General features: G+C 39.8%; 1 protein-coding gene across 3 annotated transcripts in view; it reads left to right on the top strand.

Moving 5' to 3' along the window:
- Positions 1 to 3,446, top strand: part of lmo3 (LIM domain only 3) — a 38,996-nt gene extending 35,550 nt beyond the window's left edge. For all 3 annotated transcript variants that reach the window (XM_015399840.1, XM_015399839.1, XM_015399838.1), the window contains exon 4: positions 2,492 to 3,446. In XM_015399840.1, coding sequence (XP_015255326.1) covers positions 2,492 to 2,597 — 106 coding nt within the window. In that variant the 3' untranslated portion in view covers positions 2,598 to 3,446. The remainder of the gene's footprint in view (positions 1 to 2,491) is intronic.
- The last annotated feature ends 7,646 nt before the right edge of the window (positions 3,447 to 11,092 follow it).

Here is an 11,092-nt window from a genome sequence, read left to right as displayed (position 1 = left end):
TGCATCCCTAATAGTTACAGTTCTGACACTTAACATTCATTCAGTAAACATTCTTTGTTTTTGTTTGTTACCCATTTTAAGCATGCTGGTCTGACGGTGTATGCTCATCTGACAGAACGTCGGCAGCCATGACAGACTTTATTGGAGCTGAGCAAATCTGAACTCAATGAGAGAAGAAAAGCGTTTCCAAATTTAAGGTTTCATTTTCTCATTCAGAACTAGAACATTTCCTCTTCCCGTCTCCACTCTGTAAACTAAGGATAGATCCGTCTGTTTCCTAAGCCCTGGGAATAGATCCGTCTGGAATTCCTCTCTTAAATCTTCTGTTTTTAGGTTTCAAATATCCAGGATTAGCATATTTTGTAGCCAGGTTAATAAAGTGGAATCCTCTAAGCTGTTAGCCACGGATCAGCCCTGGGGACAGCTAATCGATGAAGCTGTCCTCCAACCTTATCATCCAGCCTCATTCCCCCTGAAGGCACAGAGCAGCTGCAGGGTGGAGGTGGGTGTAGGAGGTATCCCAGGAAACTAGGCTCTGACAGCAGGAGGGAAACATCAGTGCTGCTGATGGAGGGAGATTTTTACTCCAAATCAGTTCAGCAAACCAAACGGATGCTGTTTGTTTGGGCTGATGATCCTCTGCATTAAATATCTGTTGGTCTAGCAGTAAAGGGAGATTGATTTAACATTTAAAATGTCGTAATCATGGCACAGCAGCTCCTTGAAATGATCATGTAACCAGCACCTCTAAAAGATGAAGGAAATCCAGAAGTATAAATATAGCCAAGAGCAGCTGCAGAAACGGCTGAACCTCCATAAAGTCACTGCTGAGTGTTCATGGAAGAGTCCAAATAAAAGTTCCTCTTCATCGTTCAGTTCTGTGTTTATCCAAACGCCGACTCAGATGGATTAAATCTGGACCCAATCCCATGAAATCCCAGATTTTCTCCACCTCAGAGCAGTTTTCTCCTTGAACCCCAGTGGGCCTCAGCAGATGGCCGCTCACACTGAGCCTGGTTCTGCTGGAGGTTTCTTCCTGTTCAAAGGGAGTTTTTCCTCTCCACTGTCGCTACAAGCATGCTTAGTGTGAGGGATTGCTGAAGAGTCAATGAGTCGATGCAATCAGCTGGTTTTCCTTAGATAGAAAACTTTGAACCAATCTGACTGGATGATCTGGTGAACTGGAAAGTGACCTGAGATGACCTGATGTGAATTGGAACTATAGAAATACACTGAATAGAATTATTCCTGCAGCTAATGTCAGACGCTGGTCCTCGGTACTCTTGGTTTTGACTGTTTAAAGCCACCAGCAGGACTAGATGTGGATCAATATTAGCATTTATGTAATAGTTTGTTTTAATATGTGTTAAATAGGATCATCATAATGTCCTCAGATACAGAATAAAGGTCATTTCTATCCTAATATCATCGTATTAGTTGTTCTGCAGTCTAAGGATGTAGCTCTGCGGATTGGATTCTAAAAGATTATTTTTGAAGGTTGGATCTTTAAAAAAATCCCATGTTTTTACCTGATTTTTCTGCGTTCTAAGAACAAAGGGAGAGTGGAAGGTTTAAAGTTCTTCCTCATGCATATCCTTTGAAATGAGCAGTAGGGCTAAACCGTTTGGCCAAAAATCTAGATTGTGATTATTTTTTACCCATAGTGTGATTTTCCTTTGCACTGAGTGAAACCATGTCAAAGTTTTACTCCAGGGTTCCATTTTCCATCCTGCTTTTCCAGAATCCAGAGCTGAAGGACTTTACTGTAACATCTGCATGAAAAAGTTCTTACTTCTACAATAATACATAGATCTAGGTGCTAGATGCAACTCTCTGTGTGACAGTAGACCCACTTTAATCGTATTACTGCCACTTAAAGAGCTGGAGGGAGAAATTCAGTGTCTTATTCTAGTTAAATGTATTGTGATTAAACACTGAGCGCCTCTGTGATTTGATGATTGCATTTTTCTAAATTGCAAATGCGATTAATTGTCCCAATGAGCAGAATCAATTCAATTCAGTTTATTTATATAAGTCATCTTAAGGCACTTTACAGTTCAACTAGAAATATCACTGAATTTTCCCCCTTTTTATGGAAATCTCGCATCCTGTTCCTGGAATTCGTGGATGGAATACATGTTTTAGGCTCCCAGCCAATCCATGAACTGATAAAGTTATTGGCCTGGTTTAGTGGGATGTATTAATGAAATGGACTCTGCAGAGCAATCGCTGTTCACCTGGATAACAGATCAGGATGGAGACTCCATCATGGAGCTGTTGAAAATCAAACTTGAGTGTTTGAGAAAAAACATTCATTAGTAATAATTAGTCATAAAATGAGGGGAAATGATTCAAACTGTTTCCTCCTGCATGTTGAGTTGATCTGTTTGCAGACCAGAGGAATTCTCTTATTGCTGCTGCTACCTGAAGAACATTCATGATGGTTTCATTCTCTGCAGATCATTATCTCTCCTCTGTTTCCGTTTTGCAGGTTTTGTGTTGGAGACAAATTTTTCCTGAAGAACAACATGATCCTCTGCCAGACCGACTATGAGGAGGGTCTGATGAAGGAGGGCTACGCCGCACAGGTCCGCTGAGCGTCCAATCACGACGAGAAGGAAGAGCCCGAGTGACAGAGACAGGAGAGCATGCAATCACAGAACCAAATGCACTATTGCCTCCTGTCCAGGTCCGCTATGCGACATGTACATAACCCGGACTCGTTCTGCTGTACAGAATGGCCATAGAGACAATGTGGCAACAAATGGTGTATATTAACATGTTTGTATATTTCATGATTTATCTCTAAAAGATGGCGGCTCTCTGTACCTGGAAAACAATAAACAGAATTTGTCCTGAGAGTGATCCCAAACAAAGCTCTGGTTCTGGTCCAGAGGTGGCTGCGGTCCTGCATCCTCCGTCTGACGCTTTGAAAACTCAAGCTTGGTTCTAAAAGGTCAAATCATGTAACTCTGAATCACAGCTGCTCTAGTTAGAAGAAAAGGACGTCTGTCTGTGAGCTGAAGTATCTCCCTTCATTTCCTCCTTTAACTCTTTCTGCTTCATTCAGACCTTAAAGACGGAACAGACCGCATGAACCAGCGCTAATATCATCGTTCATCCACCTCCTGCTGTTGCCGTCATCAAACGCTTCTCCTTTCTTCAGAAGCTCAAAGTCAAAGTTTTAACGCTATAAAATACGGTTTTGGAAGAATTCTGTCAAAACGCTAATTAGATCAAAAATGACTCTGAACTATTAAGGATATTATAAGGAAAGATGAGTTTATTATTCATAATAATAAGATGGGATTTTTTTCCACCTGCTTCCTTTTCATGGACCCAATTTAGTGCCTGACTGCTAAGAAAAGGGAAGGTCTTTAACTTCAAGTGTTCATGGCTTCTAGGTGAACGTGTTTTGGTCCAGAACTCAACAAAGGGGTCAAATGTTTTCTTCAGGAAAAATTTCAGTATTCTGCGGTTGACTGGAAAAAATGTGAAACAGGTAAAGAAACTGTAGGTATTGTGTTCCAGAGACGAACCTTTGGACAATCACCGTACCGCCCCCCGCTGGCCAGCCTGCATCTGGACATGGACTCCATGAAGAACTACAGATGCTTTTTGTATTTTTTTAAATGAAGATTTTCTGTTTTTAAGGTCATTTACCCAATTTACCCTGATTGCATCTGTTTGTCATCAACATATTTAAACCCGTTAAGTGATTTCTTCTATGTTAAAGATAGCAGTGACATATTTACCAGAGGTGTAAGACATTGATCTACCAGGACAGCCTGCCTCAGGAGCCTAAATACCATCCCAGAAGCTTTTCTTCTTTCTGCAGTGGATTTTAGAAGACTTTTTATCCTCTTCATGGTCTCTGGTTGTACATAATTTGCTTTTTCACAATGTGAAAATCCAGCATTCTTATTTCTGGGACTCTTCTTGTAAATATTGGAACAGTTTTAGGCACAAGTCAAATATACTTTTCCTGTGTCGACAACAAATACTGTATTTTAATTTTGTTTTCAGTAAAGCTGTAAAAAAACAAGTTTACTTATATTGGCATACTTTAATTACATTTTATTTATTTATATAGCACCAATTCACAAAGTTTTTTTTTTTTTTTTTACATTAACTATGATAAATTTAATCCCATCAAAATGAAATAGCTGACTAATCAGCTATCTTTTTTCAAACTCTGGTCTAAACTTCTGTTTTGTCTGCATTCAGAAGCAGAAAGTTAAGAATATATAGCTGGGTATCATCAGCATAACAGTGGAAATTAATCCCATGCTGTCTAATAATTCTACCGATTGGGAGCATGTATAAAGTAAAGAGAATTGGTCCTAGCACTGATCCCTGTGGTACTCCACAGGTAACCTTTGAGCATGAGGAAGATCTATCATTAACATGAACAAACTGAATTCGATCAGATAGATCAGATTTAAACCAGTCTAGTGCTGTTCCTTTAATTCCAACAAAATATTCAAGTCTTTCTAAAAGAATATTATGGTCAACTGTATCAAATGCAACCTATTGCTTTATTAATACTGATAGTTATCTGTTAAAGCAAACCTTCTTTTAGGGAAAGAAAACGTTACATTTAATTTGAAGGTTAGTAGAAAGTGGTCAGATCATTGCCATATGACGGCACAAGGTCCAAGGTATGAAGATGAGAATATGTGGGACTATTCACATTTTGAACAAAGCCAATCGAGTCTAAGATAGCATTAAAGGCTGCATTTGAGTTTCACCTTCAGGATGAATGTTTAAAACCCCCACTATACAGACATTGTTAGTATTTAACATTAAATCAAATTGGAAGTCTGGAAACAGATCTAAAAGTTCTGAGTAAGGATTTGGTGAAAAATACAAATATACAATCATAGGTTGTTTTGTCTCTTTAATTGTAATTTTAGATGGGGAAAACTAAGGGTTAAATGTTCAGAATAATTAAAGCTGTTAACTGGCTTTAGAATTAATAATCAGACTGAAAGATTGTTGCTACTCCTGTTCGCCCAGGATATTTGGGCATGTAAAAATATTAAATAGCTAGGGTTGCCTTATACTTGCTAACATAATCCACTTGCTGCAGCCAGAGGTCCATTTCACCAAGCAGGTTTAACAAACTCTGATTCAAATCCTCAACTCTAAATTGATCTAGCCTAAGGTCAGGAACTCTGAGTTTTTGGTTGCAAAACGGCTGCTATGAATTAGTTTAATCCAGTCTAACTAGGTCCACTCAGAGTTGAACATGTACGTAACAAGTATGAAAAGCCATTATCGTTGGAGCCCCGATTCAACCATGACAACAGGCAACATGAAGCGCCTATTTCACCACACTGGATCTAGAGATTTTAATACAGAAATAAAAAATAAAATTGAGAATGTGTTCAAAAGAAAGAGAAACGGCACTACAGCTGCAAAGAAGAGGAAGATGGTTAAGTAAAAGATTGTTCCTCAAGTTAATGCGTACGTTTCTATAATATGGCAGGCTGTTTTTACATTTAAAGCTCTCTCCTCTCTGTTGTTCCATTTGTAGATCACTAAAATAAGATTCTTCCTGATCAAAATCACACTCCTAGACTAAACTATAATAATATATTTTCTAAATTAAAATTTTGCAGAAAACTGAATTTTAGAAAGCAAAAAAAATAAAATAAATTTTACTGGTAAGAATGAAGTTTTATATTCTATAATGTTTACATATTATAGATAGCCATTCTGACATTTTTCAGCTTGACTGAAAATGTATTTATGATATCTGAAATACATTTCTACATAGTCAAAATAATTGAAACAATGAACTGTATATTAGGAATACAGAGATCTGATATTAATTTCTAGACATCCAGAATGTTTATTCTAGATGTGGAAATGTGGATATTGAAATGGTCATTTAGACAAATGAAATAGTTTTTTTTTTTTTTTTCAGATATCAGGAATACATGTTCAGTAAAACTAATACATATCAATATGGCCTGCCATAATCTTTAGTGACCACAATAACATTACGGGATTATTTCCTAAATGGTAGTGGATTAATATGAAATAATCTGGCAGCAGGTGAGAATGAAGAATAAAAATGTAATAGATGGAACCTCATCGTCTCATGAGGTTCTTCTTCAGTTAGATTCTGTCCTTCATCAGTAAATACTAAGTGGCTGTTTGCAAACGCTTCGGATGTTATCATACCGATAAATGGTTTTTATTATCAGTCACATAGAATGGCTTCAGATTGTGGCAGTAGACTCGGTAGGTGGTTATCACTGAATTAACCCTAACCCTAAAGTGACCCCCCCCTCACACACACACAATTTATTAATCTGTTTATCTGTAATCTGAAAATGATTTAATTAGTTCTTCATGTACTGTAAAAATTATAAACAAAAATGATCCACATGTCGCTGATATTAAACAAATCAAAGAAACATAAATCTCATGTCACTGAGATGAGAATCCTCTCCCTATAAATATTAAAGTCTCTGTGAAAAAGTGCAGATTAATCTTTAACAAGATCCTCATCAGATGACACTAAAGTGTCTGATGGACCTAGTTAATGATTTTTTTTTTTTTTATTTACGGACAAAACTAAAACAAAAATTGTACTAGATCAGGAAATAAGACAGCGTGATTGGCTCTAAGGGGAGCAGAGACAGAGGACAAGGAGTTTACTGAAGAAAACCCGCTGCTGACCAGGTTAGCTCTGGGAGGATGTTACCATGGCAACAGAAACAGAGGATGAGGAAACTGTCTTTGTGAAACCTGAAAACTCAGAGTTTCCCTGATTTCAGGTTTAGAAAACTTGGAGTTGTCAATAAACCTGCTTCGTGAAACAGACCCGAGGTTCCTGAGACAAAATGAATCAGTCTGGTTGTGGTAAATGGTCTGTAGCGCTTTTCCAAGTCATTCAGTAATTCACCTGTTTACGCACACACACACACACTGATGGTGGTAAGCTACATTGTAGCTTTAACAGACAACCCATTGGCAGGGCAAACTCCTGCATCTGACGCCATGGTCATACCAACACATATTAAGTCATAAATCAAATCATTAACAAATAAAATCTTTGAGAGAGATATTTTGTTCATTAAATTCCATTTAATTGTTTTAAAGTTTTGTTTAATTAGGATAATGTTAATTATTACTAGAATCTCATTTTTTATTTCTGCAGGATAGTTTATTCTTTTAATTGGTTTTAGTGTTGGCCATGGACACAACACTGTCATGGTTGGACAATGAATGGCTAACAGTAGTGAAGCTGCAGAGAGGTGTGTTAAACTACGACTCTGCTTCCTGGTTAAACATCAGATCAGGGAGGGGGCTATAGAAAGTTACAGAGGCCGACATTTTTGGCAAACTTACAATCTGAATCATAAGCTGATGTTAATGACCTCTGATCAGAGTAACCAGGTGTCATTACCGCCAGTGTGAATAACAATCTCCCTGTATTTAACCTTATCCTTATAGCTAGAGTTGCCCCCTTAAATGGAACATAGAATACAATAAAGGGGGTTTGACACAGGTAGAAAAGGTTCCCTGTAAATGATGCATCTCTTAGTTAAGTTTGTTTTAGGATTAAGTTGCACATGTTTAAAAGAAGTTACTTAGATGCTCCATGTGAGAACATGTTTGGGATCAGCTGGTCACTCTACCACAGCATGTCTCAGAATGAGGAGGAGGATGTGGGTCTAGCTATCAAAGCTTAGCCTGAACCTGGCTGAGGATCACATGATCAGTAATTTCCTGAACTGAGTTTAAGTTAAGCCCAGGCTTAGGCGTGTGTTGGTAATGATTAGGGTTAGGCCATAGAAATTAATGGGTCACTGGATAGGGTAATGGAAAGTGTGACAGACAGGGTGTTTTATTTTTAAGGCTGCGTCCTCCAAGGACCTGGTCTACCTGGACTGGATCCTTCCAGGTCCGTGAGAATAAGGAGACCGCAAGAGTTTGGCTGTGGATTCAAACAGGTCCAGCCCTCCACAGCTTTCACCGCCCGTACACTTTGTCGCTTAGCAACCGTGATAGTTGACTTACAATGCAGGCGAAGAATGGACACCCAACTTTGCACTGCTGTTCTGGATGCCAATAACATTTTCAAGGAGCTGGTCTCAGATATCAGATTTATAGCAGAGATATTGGAATCTGAGCTTAAATTACAGCCAAACCCATTTACACAGGGACAGATAAAACCTTTAGATAAACAAAACATTACCGCCACATAACCATTAAAACAACTATTTTCATTCATTTCAGACAGAACTATTCACAGACTTGGATTATATGAACCTGCACTTCCAATATTCACCACCGTTCAGCGCCATTTCCCTTTTTCCTCTGATCACGGAGCATCCGCGCTCACAAGGAATTGTCATGATGGGTCTAATATGTTTGACCCACATGCAGAAGCACTCCACAGACAACGAAAAAGAGTTAACAGTTTATAGTCAGGAACTGTATAGCTTGGGGAGGTTCCAGCGATCTGGTGAACTGGACACGGAAGCTCCAGGAGGAGATCAGAGAGGTGAGTTCAAGGGCTGTGGGAAAACTGGTCGAAGGTCTGAATAGAAGGTTTCTTGGACTCTCTGTGGTAGTTGGGGAGGTTTTCTGAGATCCTGTTTGTGGAGGCTTGGTCTGTAGAAGGTTTGGTTCGTTGGAGGGCGGACAGGCAGACTATGGGAATCCTGAGGAGCAACTTAGCAGACTGAGTCTTGGTTCCTGAAGGGCTCAGCGTTCGGATGAGGAGATCCGTCTCCTTTTCTCAGTGTGACGAGTGTTTCCCTTCCAGATTTGAAGGGCCAGCTTATCCAGAGGATCTGGAAAATCCTGCCGGAAAATCAAAGACAAAATAAGGTTAGGACTGGAGAGCTCTGAAGACACTTAGACTCAAAGTCACTCAGCAAACTCAGAGGGGCTAGAGAACCCAATACTGGCAAACACTCACAGGAAGTGAAGACAGTCTGCTCCTTAAATACTCCTCAGGGACTGATGACCCAATAGGCTGCAAGTGTGAGGTCAGAAGAACAGGAACACCCTCCAGACCAGCAGAGGACAATGGCACCACCTAGTGGGTGCACGGGGAAACTGCAAAAGAAAATAAACAAGCCCCACAAACTGGAATCCTAACATGAATCCTGGGATACCCAGGGATACAGAGGATACAGCAGCGGACCTGTCCTTCAAACATGCAAAAAGAAGGCTGCATTTGCCAGCTGCATAACAAGGAGTCGTCCAATCCGAACAGACCTTGGAGCCGCGCTATGATGCAATCGGCTGAGGAATCTCTGGAGGATGCAGACGCTGGATTCAAACTCAACATAACTGTGTTGGTGGTTGTTTGTTCTGTGTGTCTCTATGTCTGACAGCCTGGCGACCCATCCATGGTGTACCCAGCCTCTCGTCTGATGACTCTAGGAGACCCGCTGGCCCTTGCAGGCATTAGTGGGAATAGAAAATAAATTAAAATCTCTCCCATCAACAAAAGGAGTTTAATGCAACATTAAACCATCAGTGCTGGTGAATATTCTCAGTCATCCAGGTCATATTCATTCCAAAAATAGTTAAAAAACAATCCCCTGGACTTTGTTTCCAAGTCTGAAGACGTTTCTCTTCCATCCAGGAAGATTTTTTCAATTCAAAATGTCAGAAATAGCGTTAAGTTCCAGGTTTTATCCAGCAGCCCAACAAAGCCTGGTTTATGTTTAGAAAACAAGGAAATAGAAACAGATGAACGGGTCCACCTCTTAGGAATGGGGGTCATTTAGCTTCTTTGTTAGCCTGTAATGCCCCATACCTGTCTATGTCTCTGAAAGGGGGGTTGTTAGAAGGAATTGTTGGCCTGGCTGAACAGGCGAGGTCTTCTGTTCCCCTGTGAGGGGTTGGGGGTTGCGATGCTTAAACAATCTTTACACCACTCCAAGATTTTCTTCTTCTTGAAGTGATTTTAACATATTAAAGCGATACTGGAGTCTAAAACATCACGCTCAGAGCGTTCTATTGGCCTTTACCTCATGATCCCTCTGGGCTCAGATGAAAGAAGATGTTTCCTCTGGTCCAGCTGTGAGCTGGTACAAGTATAATACTATTTTCAGCCCTGGTATACTGTGGAGGTTCCCTCTGTACAAAACAATAAACTTTTTATTGAACCAGCAGTAACATCACAAGATGGGTTTTTTTAAGATGGCTTTTAACACCACTTTTGACCTCTGGTAGCCGTTCTAGAAATACCAAAAAGAAACAGTTATTCCAGAAATTCACTGAAAAGGTTAAATCCAACCTAGATCTTTCCTTATTGGTGCTTATCTGCTTTTCTCACCGGCTGTAGTTTGACCTTTTGTTTCAAACAGAAACAGAAGAAAGCTATTTGGAAAAAAAAGCATTGCTCTAATTTCAGAGGTTAACTTCTTGAAAGAAAATTTTAATTGTGTTACAGAGCAAAATGCTCTAGCTAATTAGCCTAATTGAATTTCTTTATATTAGGGACAAAGAAGAGACAGAAGCTGTTTTATCCCGTTAATGCTACTGAATAGCCTTTGTAAATGTTCAGTCGGAGGTCTAATTAAAGACTAAAACTGTGCCATAGGCTGAGCTCTGCTTTCTGCTCGCTGTGTGACTGATTCTCTTAATTCAACAGATCCAAACATCAACAGTCTCATAATACAGAAACTGTTTTCTGTGTTGAGCTCTGATAAATAGTTCAGGGAAAGGATTAGAATAGTTTTTCCTCGGGGGCCAGACTGTGATGGTGGAATAAAGCAGAGGATGAATGAGACTGAGAATAACCTGAGAGTGAGGAAGGAGAAGGAGGAGGATTAAAGTTCATCTGATATGCAGGAGAACAAGATATTGGAGGGGGGGGGGAGCGCTCCAGATCTTGATCAGCTAGAACGTTGAACGTAGCACATCACAGGTGATCCAGGCGACGCTGATCAGGGGCGGATTTAGGAAATGTGGGGCCCTAGGTAAAGACAGGCAGGGGCCCCTCTGAACTGAGAAGACAACACATCGAACAGCCTCATTCTCCAGATATAGAAATGTTAATAGAATAGACATCCATTATCTGTTCTAGGTTGTGTCCCTCTCTTCTTGTCCC

Source organism: Cyprinodon variegatus, unplaced genomic scaffold, assembly GCF_000732505.1.
Source record: "Cyprinodon variegatus isolate N-32 unplaced genomic scaffold, C_variegatus-1.0 Scaffold1052, whole genome shotgun sequence".
In the NCBI taxonomy this organism is placed as follows: domain Eukaryota; kingdom Metazoa; phylum Chordata; class Actinopteri; order Cyprinodontiformes; family Cyprinodontidae; genus Cyprinodon; species Cyprinodon variegatus.
Note: the sequence above shows the minus strand (reverse complement) of the source record. Positions and strands in the feature narration are given on the sequence as shown.